At 40.3% G+C, this 21,624-nt stretch overlaps 2 protein-coding genes across 3 annotated transcripts; one reads left to right on the top strand and one right to left on the bottom strand.

Annotated features, from left to right (window-relative positions):
* Window positions 1-4,362: 4,362 nt before the first annotated feature.
* LOC113477831 (glutathione S-transferase) lies at window positions 4,363-11,373 on the top strand. The gene is made up of 6 exons (XM_026844500.1): window positions 4,363-4,496; window positions 5,605-5,656; window positions 5,889-6,021; window positions 7,111-7,252; window positions 9,742-9,873; window positions 10,725-11,373. Exons 1-6 carry the CDS (start codon window positions 4,410-4,412, stop codon window positions 10,845-10,847), a joined length of 669 nt encoding a protein of 222 aa, XP_026700301.1. The 5' UTR covers window positions 4,363-4,409; the 3' UTR covers window positions 10,848-11,373.
* A 1,685-nt stretch (window positions 11,374-13,058) lies between these two features.
* Window positions 13,059-21,359, bottom strand: TMEM14A (transmembrane protein 14A). 2 transcript variants are annotated; one of them, XM_026844501.1, is made up of 4 exons: window positions 20,989-21,155; window positions 19,193-19,294; window positions 15,274-15,361; window positions 13,059-14,258 (listed from the first exon to the last, which is right to left on the bottom strand). In XM_026844501.1, exons 1-4 carry the CDS (start codon window positions 21,062-21,064, stop codon window positions 14,219-14,221), a joined length of 306 nt encoding a protein of 101 aa, XP_026700302.1. In that variant the 5' UTR covers window positions 21,065-21,155; the 3' UTR covers window positions 13,059-14,218. The 2 variants fall into 2 exon arrangements, with proteins under 2 accessions (XP_026700302.1, XP_026700303.1); XM_026844502.1 differs by lacking the exons at window positions 13,059-14,258; window positions 15,274-15,361 and adding an exon at window positions 15,377-16,060 and having other exon boundaries at window positions 20,989-21,359.
* Window positions 21,360-21,624: the final 265 nt, after the last annotated feature.

Genomic DNA, 21,624 nt, shown 5'->3' with positions numbered 1-21,624 from the left:
GCTCCCCGGGCAGGACTCCGTGCCGCCGGCCGGCCGCGGGACCGTGTGCCGCCCCCAGCCGCCGAGCACCGGCGGGTCGCGCCTTGCCGGGTGGAGCCGCAGGAGTGTGTTTCCCGCCGCGGCCAGGTGCGGAGGGCAGGGCCGGGCCGGGCCGAGCCACCCGCACAGAGGGGAAGGAGCCCGCCCGCGGGGCTGGGGTGGCCAGCCGGGGTCTCTGCCGGGAGGGCGAAGGACGAGGTGCGTGACAGACCGGTTTTTACTTCAGGAATATGCTTGAGAGTCCTGCGGCGCTGCTCGTTTGTCCAGGGGTTACTCCCCACCCTCCTTCGGCAGCAGGGACCGACGCCGGGCGGGGTGGGTGAGAATAGAGGGAGTTTGTGTCTGGCTCTGGGTAGGATCAGCAGGGATCAGTAGGATCAGGAGAGGAATTGCTGTTTGGAGTTAAAGTTTTAAAATATCTCGGGGTAATTTGCCTCTCACCTCGTTCATACGCGCCCCCTAGCTTGGGTGGAGGAAGGCACGCTTCTTGAATCCAGACTTGGCCCGAGTCCCGGTAGAAACCACACGCTGGTGAGCAATTACAGTCTTAAGACTGTCTCAAGACTGAGCCGGGCTTGATGCAGTCTGGGGCCTGTGCTGTAAAATCATTCTGCCCGAGCAACCCTGTGGGAGTTGTGTTCAAGGAGAGAAGTGTGGCAGAGAACTGCTCTGGGGTCCACATGCAATTAGGAAGAAAATTTAAGATCTTGCAATAGATTGTGAGCTTGCTGTTAAATACACTTAACCAGTTTCTCACTGGAAGGACGATGCCTGAATTGTTTTGGACAAAATAGTGTGATTTTTTAGTAAGTGACAACAGGGGTAGCTGTCACAATGACAGTTGCTTGGCTGAAGTCCAAGGAAGGTCTGATGTGCAAGAACATTGTGATTTCTTTTCAGGTCCATTACTGCTATTCAAGAAAGATTATTTAGCAACTTTGCTACTCTTTTGTGACTCATTGCTTTACAAAGAGATATTCTTTGCAGAGCAGTTACAGAGTCACCAAAGTACCGTAGCAACGCTATGTAAGCGTTCAGCCTGAACTCCAAAGTCACTCTTTAAGCATTGAAGTTCCAGGAACATCGTAGAATCATAGAATGATTTGGGTTGGAAGGAACCTTAAAGATCATCTAGTTCCAACCACCCTGCCATGGGCAGGGACACCTTCCATTAGATCAGGTTGCTCAAAGCCCTGTCCAACCTGGCCTGGATCACTGCCAAGGAGGAGGCAGCCACAGCTTCTCTGGGCAACCCGTTCCAGTGTCTGACTACTCTCACAGTAAAAAATTTATTCCTAGTATCAAATCTAAATCTATCCTCTTTCACTTTAAAACCATTACCCCTCATCATATCACTATCCTTCCTGATAAAAGAGTTCCTCCCCATCTTTCCTATAGCCCCATTTAAGTACTGGGAGGCCCCTATAATGTCTCTCCAGAGTCTTCTCCAGGCTGAACAACCCCAACTCTCTCAGCCTGTGCTTATAGGGGAGGTGCTCCAGCCCCCTGATCATTTTTGTGGCCTTCTCTGGACCCACTCCAACAGGTCTGTGTCCTTCTACTGGGAGCCCCAGAGCTGGACACAGTACTCCAGGTGAGGTCTCATGAGAGCAGAGTAGAGGGGGAGAATCACCTCCCTTGACCTGCTGGTCACACTTTTCTTAATGCAGCCCAGGATACAGTTGGCTTTCTGGGCTGCAACAGCACATTGTTGGCTCATAGTCAGTTTTCCATCCATTACTACCCCAAGTCCTTCTCCACAGGGCTGCTCTCAATCCACTCATCCCCCAGCCTGTATTTGTGCTTGGGATTGCCTCAACCCATGTACAGGACCTTGCACTTGTCCTTGTTGAACTTTATGAGGTTTGCACAGGCCATCTCTCAAGCCTGTCAAGGTCCCTCTGGATGACATCCCTTCCCTCCAGCATGTCGACCACACCACACAGCTTGATGTCATTGGTGAACTTGCTGAGGGTGCACTCAATCCCACTGTCCATGTCACCAACAAAGATGTTAAACAGCGCCGGTCCCAATACTGATCCCTGAGGAATGGCACTCGTCACTGCTCTCCCCATGGACATCAAGGTGCTGACCACAACTCTGTGACCATCCAGCCATCTTCTTATCCACTGAGTGGTCCATCGGTCACATCCGTACCTCCAATTTAGAGATAAGGATGTCATGTGGAACAGTGACAGATGCTTTATACAAGTCCAGGTAGATGACGTCAGGTGCTCTTCCCTTAGCCACCAACACTGTAACCCTGTCGTAGAAGGCCACCAGATTTGTAAATGTAAGCTTTTTCTTACCTGTGTAAAAAGCTTTAACCTTTGGCCAATCCCCATAAGCAACTGTGATGAAGAAGTATGGATTATGTTGATATCTTGACTTTTTTGGCACTTGCTCTGCTCTTAAGCTCTTTGGAGTGGAGCACTGAGCTGACACTAGCAAGTAGAGCTCTGGCTAGGCTGATTTTTATCCACTCTACCTCGGCTTCAGGGAGAGATCAGAGAAGTTTGCTCATTCTCCTTATGCTAGGCTGTCCTTGTAGTGTGTTTCTCAGCCTTTATCCCATGTGCTGGAGGTTAGAGTGGTTGTCTGGTCTGTGAGGATCCAAGTGCAGTTCTCTCTGACAGAGTGGCATTGAGACCATCATTTACTTCCTGAGCCACAGGGAAGGAAGTACTTCTGAAGTATGGAAGGTTGAGAGCATTTGCACTTAATGTAGCGTAAGTCACACACTTATTGGAACTAGAAATGGAGCGTAGGTCATGGTCTTCTGTGTGTAGAGCCTGGTAAGGTGGCTGTGATAAGGCACTTCTCTAAATGCCTTGTTTATGTGCCCTATTGCTGTTCAGTTATTAGGAATCTAGTTAGGCATCCAGCAGCTCTAGCTAGGTGCCAACTCCAAACTGTCAAGATATAATAAAGTTTTATTATCAAGCACATATTTATGTATCAGGGGAACTTTGTTGCAAGAGACTGGGGTGTCTGTGGATGTAGGCATTTCTGGGCTCAGCTAACTGCTGAGCAGCAGTTTTGAAGACCTGTATTTTGGACTGGGGCACTAGGTTTCTCTTGTGAGTCCAGCCCCTATTAGGGGAGTGGCTGTTTGCTGTAGGGCCTATTGAAGCTACCACCCAACACATAGGACTTTAGTGGAGAAGGCCAGGGATGCGGTCTCCCCTCTGTTGTACTGTTTGTGCCTCTTCATTCGTGCTCTTGGAATTATGGCCAAAATTTCCACTTTGTGGCTCAGTTATGTGCTGTGAAGTCTATGCAAGAATAAATAAGCCTGCCTGTAAACAGATAAAACCTTGGCTTAATGATGAAGCATTCTGTTAGTCTGTGACTCTGTCTTATTAAATCTGCTTCATTCTTCCAGGACCCATTAGTGGTAAGAGTACAGTGTTCGCTTTGTTTCTAGCACTGGGCAAGCTTACATCATCTGACGAGTTCATGCTATGGCATGTGACTGCATTTGTTAGTGAAATTTGAAAGGATGAAGTGTTTCATCCCAGTGCCATCATCTGGTGGGCTGACTTCACCCCCCAGCTGCTGGGAGCATTGACCAGGCCTTATCTGCCCAACAGAGGTCATTGTCTCGTTTGTTTGGTTTTGATTTCAAAGTTAAGTTTTTAGAGCCAATAGGATATAAATCCCTGTTACAGTTTAACTGTTGATCATAAAATTGGAATGGGTCTTGAAGTCGGCCCACATTCTCTGTAACATATATTATGATTTGGCTAATTGTCAGAACAGAACTAGCTGAATATGGAAGTCAGCAGGTCAGGTGAAGTATATGCTGGAACATATTGCTGTTACATGCTCATATTCATAAAGGCTCAACAGCATGGGGCTCTGAAATGTCATAATAACACAGTTCAAGATAATGCTGGTGTCTTTGGGTTGGTGTTCTTGAGAGGCAACTCATTTGATACAGTACATCTTCAAGTCCTGTATGACATGGCTTATGTCACAAAACCCAACACCTACTGAAGAGATTACATCACAACTAGGTTAAAAAATTATTTATTCAGGAATTCTGTTTTGGTAGTAAAACTCATGAGCTCTAATATTTTTAAATATACGTATATGATTTAGTAGATGCTTATTATATTCTGTCATGATTTCTTTTTGAATTGCTGCATAGTCTCCTGGTAGTGTGTACTTTTTTTTTTTTTTTCACTAATTCACAGGAAACATGGTTGCATCAAGCCCAAGTATCTAGGTCTTGATTGCCCTTCTACTTTCACATTCATCCAACTGTATTTAGTCATTTGGAGTGGGACATTTTAAATGCTAATTTAAAACATGCTTCCTGTAAGATTGTCTTCTTGAATTTATCAGGAAACAAGAACTCTGAAATCATGGCGGGGAAACCCAAGCTGCACTATACCAAGGGAAGGGGGAAGATGGAGTCAGTCCGATGGCTGTTAGCAGCAGCTGGGGTTGAGGTCTGTACCTTTTTTTTTAAAGATGGTCCGATTAATCTGTGATTAAAATAAGTATTTTTGGAAAGGTTTCCCAGTTATATCTATGCTCAGAGATATGCACAACATCCTATGTTGTGATGCAGAATACTTAGATTCACTGATGCACTCTCTCATTTTGTAATTTGATTTATTCCTTGAGCAACAGTTGCCCAGTTAAAGGATTTTAACATACAAATAGAATTGTTAAGTGGCATTTTTGAAATATACTTTAAGCTGAGGAGATGATAAGTTGTTGCTACAAACCCAAACTGTGTATCTCTGGCTTTTTCTGAGTGCTCATTACTTCTCTGTGTTTCGTGTTCTCCACTGAAAGGCCTTGTGTACCACATGAAAAGCTTTACAACATTATCTCCAACCAAAGTGCTTTTTGTTCTTTGGGCGAAGACCTGAGTAGGATAAATCAGCAAAGCTGCCCTGAAGGCAGTGGGGGAGCTATCTAGATTCACATCAGGTGAAAACCATCCTAAGGCATCTTAATTTCTACATGCAGTTTTTGTTTGAATATGTTATTTTGAAACTGGTTTCCCAGAAACTATTTACACTACATCAGAAATAAAAGGCTTTTTTAATGGTGCTTACTTGTGAGTGTTGCTGACAGAGAAGCTGCAGAGCACGAGTGCTGAGGAAACAAAGATCTTGCCCTCATTCAAATGTCCTGCTCATTTTTTTTTTTTTAAAAAAGGCCAGCATTTTTTTCACTGGGAAAAGAGGAAGATAAATGTTGTGTAACAGGCACAACTTATTAAACATTTTTCAGTATTTCAAAGGCATCAGATGCTTTTAAGTGAATGATTTTGTGTCTGGTAGTTGTGCAGGCAAGTAGAGTGGTCTTTATAATGAAGGAAGCTTTTCTGAAGTGTAAAGTGTAGTACATTACTGTGGGGTTGAGGACACTGTAGTCCTGGGTTATTTGCTGGAGCAGAGATGAAGAATAGGAGTAGGGGGTCAGTGCAATCATCAGAAGTATGGGGAATAGTGTGGAGAGGTGCAGTCTTAACTTCAGACTCCCTTCCACTTTCCCATTGCCTTTGGAGTGACACAGTGTTGTTTTTCTATCTTTGCTTTTCAGTTTGAGGAAGAATTCATAGAAACGAAGGAAGACCTAGAAAAATTACGTAACGGTAAGTCTGTAAAGTACCCTAAACATAAATTCACACCAATATAACAAAGGAACAACAGGTGAGATTTTTGTAAGACCCCCAATATGATGTGACCTGTAAAGAGAAGATTTGAGAGACCTGCTTGCTTGTAAATGACTTCATCCCTCAGAACTGGATGTGTTACCAGGTCTGTTTCTCAGATTCAGTGCAGTACTGCAGCAGTCTGAACACTTTGCTTCCTTTTCTTCCCTAGATGGAGTCCTGATGTTCCAGCAAGTGCCAATGGTGGAGATTGATGGGATGAAGATGGTGCAGACCAGAGCCATCCTCAGCTACATAGCAGCAAAGTACAACCTCTACGGGAAGGACCTGAAGGAGAGAGCCTGGTATGTTAATAGTGCATACTGTCCTTACTAATACTCTTCCATGATTTTTAATATTTATGAGAAGAATATTGCTATGAAATATCAGCATGTAAAGGTGCATATATATCTGCCAGTGCTTTGTCTCCTCAGATACAGGGATTGGGTGAATGGACTTTGAGACTGATGAATGATTGTTAATTGACAACATAGTGAGAAGGTTATGGCCACCTTCAGGCTCCTTTGATTTTACAGAGACCAGAAGTACAATAAGTTTCTGGGCAACTGCAGCACCTTAATAGATTAATAAAGGCTAAGTATGCCTTTTATTTTTTTCTCTTTAACCTGGAAAACAGTAAGAAAAACTACAGCTGCCTAGAAAAAAAAAATGAAGTCCCTTTTTGAAAATGTAAAGAATCTTTTATAGCTGATTTTAAAAAAAGATATGTTCAGTGGCTTAATGCTACTGAAAAATCTGTATTTTCCTGGTATTGCTTTACTACGTAAGCTGTGGATACTTTCTATTGTCATAATTGAAGGGCTAATGCAAAAGCAAAAATCTTTGTTTGCTCTTTCTTTAAGAAAAAGAAGTCATGCAGAAATTCAGTTAAGTCCTTAACCTAACTGACTACCACTTACCATAAAGGGTTTATTCTGTGATAATGGAGGGGCAACTCCAGAGATTGTGGGGATTATTATGGACTGGCATGTCTGAACTGGCAATTGTCAGTCATTTTTGGCATCATTTCATGATTAGACCTCAAAGCTATTTTTTTTTTTTCTAGCATGGTTTGCCTATGTGGTCTTTTCTCCCACAGCCTAGATGAATAGGTTTTCAGTGGAAAACAGTGTGAACTCCACTTTAAATACATTAGTTGCAGACTCTTATTTATACCTTGCTGCTTGGAGACATTGTGAGCCTGTTTATAAAGTTCTGTGCTTTGAAAAAACTGGCCTGGAATTAAAGTGGAAGAACAAGAAAACAAACTAGTGTCTTATGTTACATTCACTAATAAGCATTTTACTTGGTGATCACTTCGGTATTGTACTTCAGGAAAATAACCAAAATGGAATGTTCAAATGATAAATGTGAAATAAAAATGTTTGTTTCAGGATTGATATGTACGTGGAGGGAACAACAGACCTGATGGGAATGATCATGTATCTCCCTTTTCAACCAGCTGACACAAAAGAAAAGAATCTTGCCTTAATCATTGAACGAGCTACAACCAGGTACTTTCCTGTTTATGAAAAGGTAAGTGATAAATCACTGGTCATCCACAAAGACAGTAAAGTGGGGTACAGGTTTCCACCCTCTCCCCACTCCCCTAGCCCCACACACCTACTTTTCAGAAGGCAAGACAACTCCAGAACTGTATGATGGAGCTATCATTCAGCAACGTGAAAAGACGGCCATGAAATAATATTTGGCTGGTTTCAGTACTATCTTTGCTGTCTTCTTTAAGACTCCTCAAAGAGCAGATCTTACTTTTTAAACCTGGCTTAGTGGCTGATAGCTCCTAGCATTTTACATAAATACACCATTTAAATCCCTGGCCAGCCTTCAGTATTTATTGCCTGAAAGTCTATATACTTTTGCTGTTCAAAGTTAAATATAATTGTGTGTTGTAATTAAGGAACTAATTATTTGATCTTTCTCAAACCCATGGTTTAAATATATTATACTTACAGATTATTTTTGTCTTTTTCTGATTCGCTATTTGGGCATCCTTACATGTGCACAAAGAGGCACTGCAAACAGGATGTATCTAGCTTAAAAGCATAAACCAATTATTTACTGGCTAGCATGCACTACAGAGCCTCTAATGACCTGCAAGGTAAAGCACTGGTTGGTTTGCCACCCCCCTAGAGCACATGAAGAGTCTTTCTTGGCTAGCAAGAGTTGGTCAGGAAGTGACTGGTTGTTCTTTGCTGTTCCCTGGAACATAGCCTGGGATGTGTTACTGAGTTGCTGCTTTGTACTAACTTGCTGTTTGTTCTGTTGGTTTTTTTTTCCCTTGAAGATATTTTAAATTTTTTTTGTGTTAATATTTTCTGTTTTAATTCAGCCAGCTGTGCTCCTCATCTCACTCTCCTTCTGTTTGTAACTTTACCTTTTTGTACCTTGTATGGTTGTACTGCACAGATTTTCGCACAGCGCTTTTTCAGGGCATAGCAGTGTCCTCGGAAGTCTGTGCCAAGAGTAAACAGCTGTGTTGTTGTTTCAGGACTGAGCCGGGTTTCTAGCTTGAATCCTTGGTTCACAGGCAGCTGAAATCTATTAAAAAAATACGGGACTTGATGCAATTTCATGTGCCTCTTTATCAGAGCCTTAAATTGCACAAGCAAAACCCACAGAGGCTGCAACTGTGAAAAAAAATTGCCCATGAACAATGTAAGTCAGCACTTCTGTAATCAGAGTTCATATAGATCCACTGTCATACCAGTGGAAGGCTGTGCTGAGAAAGCTTAATTGCACACATTAATGTTTCAAATATTTGATGTCTGATAATGTAAGTATTTAAGCTACTAAAAAATAAAAAATGTAGACACCAGTATTCTCCGAACCTGTGCTTAGGTGGTATAAACTACTGTTATGATATGTTTTAGTGTGTATGCTCACTAGAGGAAAGCTTTTAAAATAAACTTTGTTCACTTATGGTAAAGACGCAGCTAAACTTTACTGTAATTTTTAGCCTAGTTAATTTTGTTAGAATGATTAGTAATTTTCCTAGCAGCTGTTTGTCTGTTGGCTCATCTGAGCAGATTTTGCAGTCCATGTTTTACACAATACTGACAGAAAATATCCCTAGCTATGAGTGTTTACTTCAAACACTCAGCAGGCAGGTAGAGTGGCAAAAGGTGATATAAAGCACTTTAGGCAGCTGGCTCTGATGCTCTGTTTGGGTGTTTCCATATGGCTTTGGTAGACAAGCTGTGGTGGACTACATAAAGGTATCAGCTTTGCCTGTCAGAGGTTACTGCCTCTTTTATAGTAAAATTGGCAGATAGGACTGGAGAAGGAATCAGCTTCCAAAGTCACAGACTGATATCCTAGTTTTAGTGCACATTTGTTAGTTAAGTGTAGCATTAGAGTAGCTTGGGTCCAGACATGTTTCCTTCTGTTGCTCCTGCTACAAGAGTGATAGTCTTCAGGAAAAATGTAGGCTGGAGAGCTGGTAACTGCTCTGAAGCTGTGCTGCAACAGTCACCACAACTTACTTATTACAGCTATCAGTAGCTTTGGCAGGCTGTGATTCTTGCATCAGCTGTTTGCCATGAAAGAATGCTTCCATACAGGTTGAAGGGTGGAAAGGCTGTGTTCCTTCATACCTAACCTATTTCAAACTATAATCAACAATGTCAAATTTTGCTGAAACATCTGGGAGTTCACTTTTAAAAAAAAAAAATCAAAGTATGCTACAGGTAAACTGTTCTGACTACCTCTTCCAGTTACTTTAGTCCTGTTTCTTTTGTATGACTTAAGTCTTTCTTGTGGTACTGGACTTGCTACAGCTACCTGATGCAGTAGGTTAGAATGAGCAATAGGTTCATGCACACTGAAACATGAGTTCTGATTTAATTTTTTCCATGAGAGAATATCTATCTCTTTCTAACTTTATAGGTTCTTGCATGGATTTGCTCTGCTGTGTCTTTTTGTAAAAATTTGTCTGTAATGAAATATCTAAATAATTAAAATTGTTACATCCTATATGACTTTTTTTATTCGTTCATATTTTGTAGGCCTTAAAAGACCATGGACACGATTATCTTGTTGGTAACAAATTAAGCTGGGCAGACATCCATCTGCTGGAAGCCATTTTAATGGCAGAAGAATGTAAGCCTGATATCCTGTCTGCATTCCCTCTGCTACAGGTTAGTAATCATCTGATCTCAGTATGGAAGGTAACAAAAATTTCACTGCCCAGTTTTAAAAGCTAAGCGATGTTTAAATCTTTTGAACCATTGTACTGTGTTACTGACAGTTCTCCACTCTACTTCTGTTGACTACAACCTGAACACAGGCATGCTGTCCTGCCTGCAGAGCTGCTGGGGTCTTGCTTTTCTCCAGCTCTACTTTTCCCAGCTGTTCTCAGCTGGCAGGAATTCACTTACTAACGCTACCAGTTTATAACTGCTACTTCTATGTCTTCAAATACAGCAGAGAGCATCAGGAGGGGAAGTAGGCAGCCTGTTGTGTCTGCTGTTCCTGTCCTTCATTTTGGTAGCAAAATTATATTTTGAAGAAATCATATACAAGAGTTGCTAAGTTTCTTATGTCTTGTCTTCCATGGTGCTTTGCACTGAGGTATTTCTGTCCTTGCCTCTTTTTTTTTTCCTGAATATATTTGTAGAATTTGGATTCACGCTGTCGTTTTTGCTTTTTTTTTTTTTCCCTTCCATCTTTACTAAATGAATCTTAACTCTTTAATATTAATTTCTCTCATCCCCATCTGGGAAACTAAGGTAGAATTTATAGCACCAGCATTGTACATCAGAATATTCACATCTGGATTTTCCAAGAGGACTAATAATGTAGTTGGTGTATTTTTGCTTTTTTTTTAATGGAAAATGCTGAGTGCTGAGCTGACTATAAGGAGCTATTACCTTTCTCTGTTGAGTAAGTATGTTTGAGAAGTAAAAATCTAAGTCACCTGATTTTTAAGCTATAAAGGATTGAATTATAATTTCCTTACTCTCATTGGCTTTACTGCTGCTTCTTACAGGCTTTTAAAGGAAGAACAAGCAACATTCCAACAATCAAAAAATTCTTGCAGCCTGGCAGCCAGAGGAAGCCACCAACAGATGAGAAGTTTGTTGCCATTGTGAGGAAAATATTCAATATCTGATCATGTTTGCTGAAGATAACACAACTGTAGTATATTACCAGAGCTGTGCCTTCTAAGTGTAAACTGCATAGATGTATTCTGTAGCTTGCATCCTAGAGCCAGTGACATGATAATGGTTGAAGTAGGATACAGTTTTAAATTAGAGTCAAAGGCTAATTTGGACTTGTTGAGTCCAGAAAGTGGTATTCCATGGAGCAGTTACGTGAAATAAATATGCTGATACTTTGTGTTTGTGTAATTACAGTACATGCCTGGTAGGGTAACATGTTTCAGCTGTAGATTCCAGAGTACTGTAGAAAGCCCCCTCCACACCCCCCACACCCACCCCTTTTATACACTGCAGGAAAGAAGAGCCACTCCATAAAAATGGGAAGGTCATTTACTTTGAGCCTAGAATCTTTTGGGTTTGCTCTCTAGGTGACTCCTAGATTAAAGTTTACTGTCCCCCTGCAGTGTCACTGCTGTGTCTGTACTTTCAGAGCTGCAGTTTAAAAATTAAATAAATAAAAATTAAAGTTAAAACTCATGATCCTTGTAAATTTAGGGGCAAAAGTAAAAAATCTGTTTAATCCCCACATGAATCTCTTGGAAGGGATTTTGTTCAGTGAAAGATCAAAGACCTTGTGTTTAATTGGGCTGATGTGGCTTTCATCCATTGTGAAAGCACCTATTCCCTTGCTCTTCTTTTTGCTGCTTAGCTAGATGGTTACAGTGAGGAAAACTGTTTTACCTTCTCCAGTCACTTCCTGAGTAGTTGTAAAGAGAACTGCACTGGCTGCTTACCTTTTCGGTAAAAGAGTTAGTTTTATCTCAACAGTGCTTAAAGCATTCACTACTATTTTGCGGGAGAGGTGAACATGCACACGACCAATGTGATCAAGCAATGCCTGTTTATTAAAGGATACACAGCAATTTATAGACTACCATAAAGTACACACGCAGCTACTTGATTGCTAATAGGCCTAAGCTACTTGTCCACATGCCCTTTTGCCCTCTATGATTGGTCCTGGTGTGGTGTCCATGCGCCGTACTCCTGCTAGGCAAACATCTTGTTTTGAACAGTCCAGCTTCCTTATCTTTTTGCTGTGCACACAGTTTCTCAATCCCTTGGCCTTGCAGGTGTTCTTCACAACAGCCACAGCCTGTTGTTACAGTGAGGCCACTCGGTCTGGATCGCTCATAATATGTCCGTTGTTTTCCAGCCATTCCTCCACACTATTTCAGATTCATTATGCTAATTTCATGGGAACCATCACTGTTTCCTTTAAAAACAGTGCCACTAACTGTTCTTCTTTTTTGCAGTTAGTTTTCCTTAGTAGGACTCGAACTGATTAGGGAGAGAAAACAAGTCAACCAGTATATATACAGAACTGCTGCCCAGCAAAGTTAACTCCTTTTCTGATCTGTGCATAAGAAGAGCCACATACTGCATCTTGAGGTACAAACCTGAAACGCCCCAATCACTTAGGCACTGCCCAGGTGAACTCCTAAGTTTTACATTAAAATTACCAAGGTAGGTGAAAGCAGTAGTTTGCTGTGCCCACCGTAGTGCTGAAGTTTCATTGAGCTATACCTCTGTTCTAGATGAGTGCTGAACCATCACAGAGAACGGCATAGGACATCACCTTTGCATTTTGTGAGCCCTCAGTCCCACAGGGGTATGTTGGACTTGCTGAGAAGGCCACTTGTTTGGGTGCTTGGGAAGTTCAGCTAAAGGTTCTGGATTATGGCTGGACTTGGAGGCTAGCCCCAGCCCCCTGCTCCCATGGTGTAGTTCAGAGAATGCACAGAAGGTTCAACTTCAGACGTGCTTAAAAATGTAATGTCTTACTGCACTTAGGATCTGGGGTGGCAGCAGCTGCAGGCTGGCTTCTGCATTTCAGCACTAGGTTGCCTAAATTTTTCATTGGACCTTAATCTAAGGCAGGATTCATCTTGTCTATGGTACAAATACCCAAATCAGTGTTGCCCACCCAAGCCTGTTACGGTACATGGCAGTTCAATCCTTCTGATGGGCCTTGAAGTTCCACTTCAGGATGAAATGAACCACATCTGATGTGTCCAGCTGTCATCCCAATCTGAAATCTGTAACACACCAGCTCAGTCACCTGTAAGCCTGGCAACACCTGCAGGTGACTGATGCCAACATTTGTTAGCAGAAGATTCCAGGGCAGGAGGCTGTGGTTTGGGGTTGGTGGGGTTTTTTTTGCCTTTTTTTCTCTTTTTTGGTCAGTTGTGCCTTAATCATCTGAGCTGCTCACACCACTCTGTCACCACCTAAAGGCCCTGACCAGAGCAATAAGCTTGGTATTCCACTGAGATCTGATATATGATATCCTTTATAAGCAAGCTCTGTATGAAAAAAATAAAGCAATTTTTCCCTTTGTCTTCAATAGTGCACTCACCCATATTCAGTTTCTTAATAATTTGGCTGCACATTCCTGTGCATCAGAAGATGGTTTTAGCCGAGTTTTGAGACCCAGGGAATATTTAATTATTTCCTACACAAACCGAAGCAACTTCAACCCCTGAACAGTTCATGTTTGAACAGTCTACTCTGCTTATGGTGAGGACTTCAGCAAGATAATCTGTGTAAGACCACAATGGCAAACCTGTTAGATACAGAGTTTAGGAGCTGTTTGTGCAAGATGGTGAACCTTCCTCAGCTATGGCTCATGTCAGTGGGAATTTACAGTGTGGTACATGTTTTAAACAGGTACTGAGTACAAAGCAGATCACCAGACTCTTCCACTGACAAAACAGCCTACTAGTCTGTGTAAAAAATTGAGAAGCTTTGAACATTTTACATTCTATTTGAACACTGATAATAGTTTTTACATTTAAAACCAATGAAACAAGAATGTGTGTTTGAAAGGAAGGTGGGTTTTCCAGTGCAACACATACTGGCCCAAGCCTTTATTGATTAGTATTTGACAATATGATTAGAATTGATTACTTAATCTCAGAAGCTACAAAATTATGGTTCAATACAATATACCTTTTTAGCATAATCATGTATTTATATATACTCTTATTTCAGAAATACAGTGCAAGACTAACTCAATTTCTTGGAGCGCTCAGCACCCCTGAAAGAGATCAAACTTACAGAGAAAGATCCCTTGAGTTAACAGACAACTTAAATGGAAGTTTATAAAAATAAATCATCAACAAAACTCTTTATTTTAAAGAACAAAAAAAAGCTTTCAAAATATCAGCAAATGTCAATTATCAAATAACAGGTACAGATCTTCTACGGAAAAGAAAAATGCAATTTAAGACGTGTTCAAACTTGTCTTTCTAGTATGGAGAACTTGCCTCTTTGTTCAGTGGGTGTGGCAGTCATACTTCGGTTCTTAAACCTCTAAATTCTACTACAGCAGCATGAAAACAAGCCTCAAAATCATCAAAAGGCTGCAAAAAAAAAAAAAAAACAACAGAACAAACCCCATAAATATGGTTGTACATGAACAAAACCAGTGTAAGTCATCATTAAATAACAGCACATTCATAAATACCTGACACTAGAGCTCCTAGTAAGCAATCTTAAACTCTAAATGTACAGCCTCAGTGTCTGTTGAAACACACAGTCCACCTAGGCTTGAAAAGTAATCCACAAAGGAAATAACATTTTCCAGTTTAAGTCCTGATTCTTAAATTTTGCATCTGATTTTGCATTGACAATTTGCATCTGATTTTCTTTCCTTCCTGTACGTAATTGGAATAAAAGAATTAATGGTGTTATATTGAATCTGGTAACAACAAAGCAACAGTTATTCCTTCAGAAGATGGAGGTTCTGACTTACAATTGAAAAATGTTCTAAGGTACAGACTCACTGGGAAAAAAAGTTTCAACTTACTCCATAATTTAATTCCAAAATAACAAGTATGAAAACTTATGTTTTCCAGAATGCCAAAATAAACAGCAGCAATAAAGCAGCCAGAATGGTTAGAAACATCATAAATTGCAGTAATACTGACCAAAGTTTTTAGGTCAGCTCAAAAATGTTCTAGTTTTCAAAGGTGCTGCACTTTCAGTAGTTTTGGATGCAGCACTTCTAAACCAAAGTGTTGGTCTTTTCTAAGATGACTTGTGTTGTATGAAATTAGATGACTAATGCATATGTGTTTGAAAACACTGAGGCTTACCTCAGGTTCTTCCAAGAGCCTTATCAATATGCATTAATATTTAACTGCAGATCTCTCCTTTCTGTGCTGAGAAAGTCAGTCCATATCAGATGTATCCGCCTAGTGAGATGAAAAAGCTGTTCACTGGAAATAGGACTGTGACCTCCAAACTAATTTCACTTAAACCACACAGTTGCTGAAGGATAGTAATTTCCACTGATACTGGCTTGAATCAGATGTCAAATGGCAATTATTTGAAAAATCAGTGAAATCTTTACATTAAGATCCTCAATATGTTTACCTCAGGCATGCTACTAGTCCGGCTGGCATTAATTTCTTGGACCTCTTGAACCTCAATCCCATTATAATGGTCAAAAGAAAAGCTGAAACTGTAAAACACAATTCAATATATTTATGTTCTCACTTCTCCCAGTGGACCATTCAGGAACATGGAGAGTTATCAAAGGTCATTGCTATGTTTTGCTATGAACTGTAATTTAACAAAACATCAGATCAGAGATAGGGTCTATAAAAACATTCTTGCTTTTCCAAAACACACTGTTGTGATTTCTTTCAGCTATGAATAAGGTTTCCACATGCAGCAGAATGCTAAATCCTATTCCACAGATACTAAGTAAGTTTGTCAGACAGTGGATTCTACTCCCCCATATCTACACTCAGGGAGATACAAATAAAGTAGGAAGAATCTTCATCGTAACAGTAACATGTATGCTGGATTACAAAAACTGTGTCACATGAATCCCACCACGCTAGATCACTGCAGGTGTTTTCTAACTATTCAAGGAGCTAGAGCATCCAACTTTATCTGTTTTCTTTTTAGAATGCTAGCTCTTTATTTGTTGAGCCTTAAAAAATAGATTGAAAGGTTTGCCACTTGTTTTCACTACAGAATATGGCTATCAACGTCCTCATGAGTATCACAAGTTCCCTTGTTTCCTTTTGCTATGAGGGAACCATCCTTGTCTGTGACAAGAGGTGGCCAGCCCCAGAGGGCAACAAATGTAGTGCAAGCAGCAGAGAACAAACTTCATGAAAGAAACGGCATTTTCTTGCTAGAGCAATTTTACCTAAAAATGGAGGTAGCAATAAACTGATCAGGCATGGGGGTTTCATATTGAACTGTGGCTGCAGAGCACTATATGAATGAGAAAATTGATGAGAAGACGTAAAACTCTGCAAAGACAGCTTTGTTAAAGAACCGTCACCTGAAATACTTCTTAGAAATGGGTGGAGAGCCAGGCCTTCTCATGGGCAGCTGGGCTTTACCACTCTTGCAGCCAAAGTGATAGCAGTTACACAAACCTCTTCCGTTTTTTATGGAGTGTTTAACCCTCTGGCTAATTCTCTTCAAACTCCACTGTCTACTCCTGTGGACAGTCCTGTGCTCATAGGTGTCAAGAATTAGTTTTAAACTCACTCCAGCATTATAAAACAAGTTCTGACAGTTACAAGCATCTTACAAAACTCCACCAGCTACACATGTGCACTCATTAAAGATACCATGCAAAAAAGCTACTATTATGCGCCATTATCCGTTGCTCTTATTTTCTGGTTCCATAGCCTTGATCCTCTCAGGAATGTCTGAAGAGTGGACTATTTCACAGTATGCGTCCTGTCAGAGCCCTGAGTATATTTACAATTAATCACAAGCTACAAAACATGTTCACTCTAATGTTATTTTTTTCAGTTACTAGTATCTGGCTTTTCACATGTGCCAAGTGAGTTTTTAAGACATTCAACTTTTAGACCTGATTTTCAGAAGTGCTAGATATTCACTGTTTCAACTTAAATCAGTCAAAGAAACTAAATAAACCAAGCCAAATTCAATTCAGTAAATCAGATTCATATCAGACATTCATTAAATCAGCTGCATCAGCTTGCACTCTGTATAGCACTAACTGGTGCATACTGAAGTCTGAATTTTTACACCTACTCCAAACACATAAAATTGCATTATTCGAGGAAACACAGAGTTTTGCCTGAAAGAAAAAATGCCTGAAAGAATAATTTATAAAACAAAGAATAATTTATAAAACAAAGAATAATGTATAAAACAACTAAGACAATTTGCCTGGGTGTCTGTATGCTACATATTCTTTGTGTGTAGGACAAGTTATAAGAACCCTACTATCAAAAGTCTTGTATTAAAACATTATCTACATTATTGTAGGAGACTTGTGTAGGTGACAAATACTATAGATAATAATGGGTTTGGAAAGGAATTTTTCTTTTAAATTTCCTAACCTTTTAGAAATTTGAGTACTTGATTCATTTTACACTGCAATTTACTGGTTTCTAAGTTCAGAATGGTCACTTTCTTCCATGCACTTAATTTCCTTCTTTCGTTTGTCCTCTAGTTGCTTTTGGCGCTTCAGGAGGTTAGGCATAAGTGAAAACATTCTGATTTTCTACAAAAGCAGTACAATTTACTATGGAAATCCCTTAGTATTCAGAAAGCAGCAGATAGAGTAGCCACCTAAGATTTTTAAGGTGTGGACCTGTAGGTGTTTCCGAGTGTGTCTAATTCTCCCTTCCTCTGAAGTCTTCCTACTGAGTTGTTCTTCATTTAAGATACATAAGCATACAGAAGCCAGAAGACACTGTCTTCCAGACTGAGATACATCAGCCTGGATGAGATTAAAACCAGCCTGAACGGTTGGCCCTGGCAGAGTACTTTGTATGAATACTTCCTAACTCACAGCAAAAATTACCAGTTAGCTCAAACCACCTTTTCTTCATTCATCACAGGTGGACCCTGAAGGGGTCACACACTCACAGCCGAAGTTAAATATATGTTTAGGTTTTAAGCAATCAGAAAATTACTTTGTAAACATTCTAAACTCAGACTGCTTAAAAAAGTCTTTGCTCCTTTTACTCTACATAATAAGAACTTTCTAAGGCAGGTGCAGTGAATGCTACCTCATCTGTATTGCTCTAACCTTCTACTAAATTAGTAGTATACATTTCTCCAGTTGAGAGAAAGTTCTCACATACCAATAGCTATATGAAATGCACAACACTAACAATTTTAGTATATCTGACATTTGCAAGTAGATTAGTGGAAATTTTGTGTTAGTCTGTTCAAAACCAGGGAATTGGGAAACAGTCAACATTTAGTAAGTTTTAATCAGTCTTCTTTTCCACAAATTCTATATCCAAATTAGTGATTTGACCCATAAAAGTACAATACTGTATGCTGTTTAAAACCACCTCACACTGAATGATTAAAAATTTAGATATACTTAAGGCTATGTTTTCATTCCAAAAAAAGGTTGTATTTTTTTTTTTTTAACAGTGGGATAACTTAATCTGAGCAAGGTCATGGTGACAAAACTGGACTATCCAATTTTAGGCCATCTAGCAGATCAGATATGCCATTACCACCTTTACTAAACTTGGTGGGAATATACTTTGCTAACACTTCTAGTCAACATTTTTATGAAATGGAAATTTTTACAACTGTGGCTGGTGTAAAGCACAAAGCAACATGAACAGTATACCATAAGTTCAAACTAAGTTTAGAAAAAGCGGTCGTGTACTCACACAATCTGGATTAAATGTATTTTAATTGCTTTTCTGCATGTGAAACCGCAGCCCAACCCACCTTTGCTAAAACCGTGAGTGAGACAAGCTCCCAACAGCTCTTACTGCAAACCAGTTGTGGGAGGTTAATGTCCCCCTTAGAGACTGCAGGTCCTTGTCTCCATGAGGGTTTCATGGCAAACTAGCTAACGTGACAATCACTGCATAGCTTGTATGCTGCAGCAAAGGAAAATCACTAAGTCAAACTACTTGGTTCACTGGGAGATGATACGTTATACAAGACTGGATGTCACACCTACTTTTCTTCTCAAATTACATTCTAATCTGTAGCACTAATTATTTTCTTCCATCACTCTCCCACATTTCCCAGCTGGATTTCACGATATTTTGCAGTGTCAGGTAACCATCTAATTAAAAGGAGGTGCTGCCAGGTAGTAACACACACCTGCTGGCTTTGTGTGATGATCTGCCTTACCTTGCAAAAGGTTCCACAGTTAAGCTCTTGAACTTTGCAAACTAAATTGAAGCGCTGAACTCTATTTAAAAACTAACATTTAAACCAAAGCAGTACTCAAAATTTAATAGGAGAGAATTTTGCATGCAGTTTGGGAAACTGCTTTTGTTTGTTTGATTGATTACCATAGTAAAACACTTACACAATGATATCTTCACATTTCTTGGATCACGTGTTACACAGTAAGCTCCATAACCAGCCACAGAACCAAAGGTGAGACCAGCAGCTAAAGACATTTTACTGCCTGCAAGAAATCATTCAAGTGTTATTTCTTAATACAATGTCTTTAAGCTCAGTCTTTACACAGTAGTCCTCTCTCTACACAGTATTATCCCAGTATTTTAAAAATAGAACTGATTTTGTCACAGTGCAGCTAGCTCATACACTGTGAATAGAGAGGTAATATTTCTGTAACTGGGCTTGCATGGCATTAGGGGGAACGCTGGCTAAATCAGAGGGAGATGATCAGGATGCAGTAACACCTGAAATTTGGGAAAAATGATCTTTGAAGCACAAACCTACATTTGGCTATTTTCTCTACCATCTGTACCTTTAGAAGCATTTTGGTAATTTCTCTGGACTGTCTGCTGATTTTAACTATATCTTACAGCACTTGGGAGTCTCTAAAAATGGTAGAAATGTGTCAATATATATAAAGGATAAATTGGACAACACAGTAGTCATAAGCCTTTCAATGTAACATCACTCCTGGACAAGGAAACGGTATTACCAACATCACAATAAGGAATTAAAAAACAATTAGATGGCAATGAGGATGAAAAGACAGCTTTTGAATGTAACTTGATATCTTCTTTTGGTGCTATTACAAAACTGGTTCATAAAGCCCAGAGTTTCAGTAATATACTTAGGTTTCTGAACAGGTATTTGACTCAATACCATATGATAAAAACCAGCAGAGCAGGCACTATCTGGATTAAGCTGATCCCAACATGTTTATAAATTAAGAATCCAGGTTCTCAGATGTCATTTAGCTCCCAGTCCTGTTATACTGAATATTTTAATCAAGAATTTGCGAGAAAACAGAAATCATTACCAATTAAAAAAATCATTAGATTTGCGACAAGGACTGACCAACCTTTAAAGAGTGTAGAGAAGAAGCGAATGGGATAGTCAGTGAGTGCAGCTGGGTGCAAACAAAAAATACAGCCAGTGTTTTCAGGAAGTCAGATATAAAGCCTGTAAGAGTAAAGCATGTGCACACTACACAGGGAAAGTGACCCTAAATCACAAGAATTGAGGAATAATGGCCACAGTGAAGGAGACTGATGCGCTGCTGGGGTGTGTGCTCTGCTAAGGGGGACCAGCCTGGAGATCGCGCCTGCCCATCCTCAGTGCCACTGCGAGCTCTGCCAGGACACTGTGCCCAGCCTGGGCAGGGCACGGCTGGCTGGGAAGGACAGCAAACACGACTGAAATATGTGTTATGGCACACGATAACCTAAAGCCTCTCTGATTAGCTTAGAGTGAAGATGTACAGTTCCAACAGTAGGAGATAATTAACCACCAAATCAGAATACGTAAGTAAAGGGTTTTCTTTCCAGTGGGTATCTGGAAATCTCAGAATCAAGCCTGGATGGTGCCTCCATGGCAAAAAAGGTTTAATCAAGGATCTTCTACTGTGCTTAACATAGGAATTATTAAAGGAAAAGAGCAGGCTCAAAATACACTGAAAGTCAAAGATTATGTGACAGCCCCTTTTTGACCTGAAAACAAACTCATCAGTTAGATTAATGGAAAAAAGTGACCACTTAAATGCTTAAGTTAGCCCAAGTAAGCCTCATGAGACTCAGCTCATTTATAGCAGTGCGGGATGGATTTAAGATACTGTTGTGTTCATTATCGCAAAGGTTTCATGTCTTGCATCAATTTTTTTTTTATACAATGCTTCATTTCCAAATCCTGCCATACAGTGTTTACCTTTACGAGTGTAGCCTACAACACCTCCAACAGCCAGCAGTGCAGCATATGCAAAACCAATCCAGTCAATAGCCATGGTCCCAACTCTGGAAAAGAAAACACTTTGCAGCTGAAGACAAACAGATTCCTTCCTCCTGGAAAAAAAAAAAAATCATTACTTGAAGTGTTCTAAATAACACAACACTTTTCTAAGTCATGCTTGAATACTGTGTCAAAATATTCAAAAGGTGAAGATGTGTCTATCGGCTATTGTATCATTTTTTCACTAACTGCTGCCCTTGCTTACACCTTGGTATCTAGGTATACCGTATTTCCATTAGGGGAAATTGGGATTTAGGGGATGTATGTGGCTCACAGTTTTCCCAGTCAAAAATACATGGATGCAAGCAAAAAGATCAACACTACCCAGTTTTGTTGCATTTGTGCCATATGGCTGATCTGGGCATATGCTATGGATACATACAGGTCTTCTGAGCACACATGTTAGTTCCCTTGCAACCAGGTGGTACTTGGTGTACTTTGGGCAGAATGTCACAGGCCCTGAAACACCAGGCAAGAATAGGAATTTTCAGAGTCTACCCGAAGCTTCGAGGTAGAAACCTAGGCTGTCTTTGGGAAGCCATACATACAGAAGCT

The sequence above is a fragment of the Athene cunicularia genome (assembly GCF_003259725.1).
Source record: "Athene cunicularia isolate RWA chromosome 3 unlocalized genomic scaffold, athCun1 chr3_part1, whole genome shotgun sequence".
Classification (NCBI taxonomy): domain Eukaryota; kingdom Metazoa; phylum Chordata; class Aves; order Strigiformes; family Strigidae; genus Athene; species Athene cunicularia.
The sequence above is the reverse complement of the archived record's forward strand: the minus strand, read 5'-3'. Positions and strand labels throughout refer to the sequence as shown.

What these genes read in the sequence shown, in the direction of transcription:
- LOC113477831 (XM_026844500.1), top strand. Translation starts at nt 4,410, where the DNA reads ATGGCGGGGAAACCCAAGCTGCACTATACCAAGGGAAGGGGGAAGATG. An exon ending in GACCTGAAGGAGAGAGCCTG is followed by an intron (nt 6,022 to 7,110) that starts GTATGTTAATAG and finishes TGTTTGTTTCAG; the next exon opens with GATTGATATGTACGTGGAGG. An exon ending in CTGCATTCCCTCTGCTACAG is followed by an intron (nt 9,874 to 10,724) that starts GTTAGTAATCAT and finishes TGCTTCTTACAG; the next exon opens with GCTTTTAAAGGAAGAACAAG.
- TMEM14A (XM_026844501.1), bottom strand. Translation starts at nt 21,064, where the DNA reads ATGGCTATTGACTGGATTGGTTTTGCATATGCTGCACTGCTGGCTGTT. An exon ending in AAATGTGAAGATATCATTGT is followed by an intron (nt 15,362 to 19,192) that starts GTAAGTGTTTTA and finishes TGTGTTTTACAG; the next exon opens with TTTCAGCTTTTCTTTTGACC. An exon ending in GGACTAGTAGCATGCCTGAG is followed by an intron (nt 14,259 to 15,273) that starts GTAAACATATTG and finishes TTTTTTTTGCAG; the next exon opens with CCTTTTGATGATTTTGAGGC.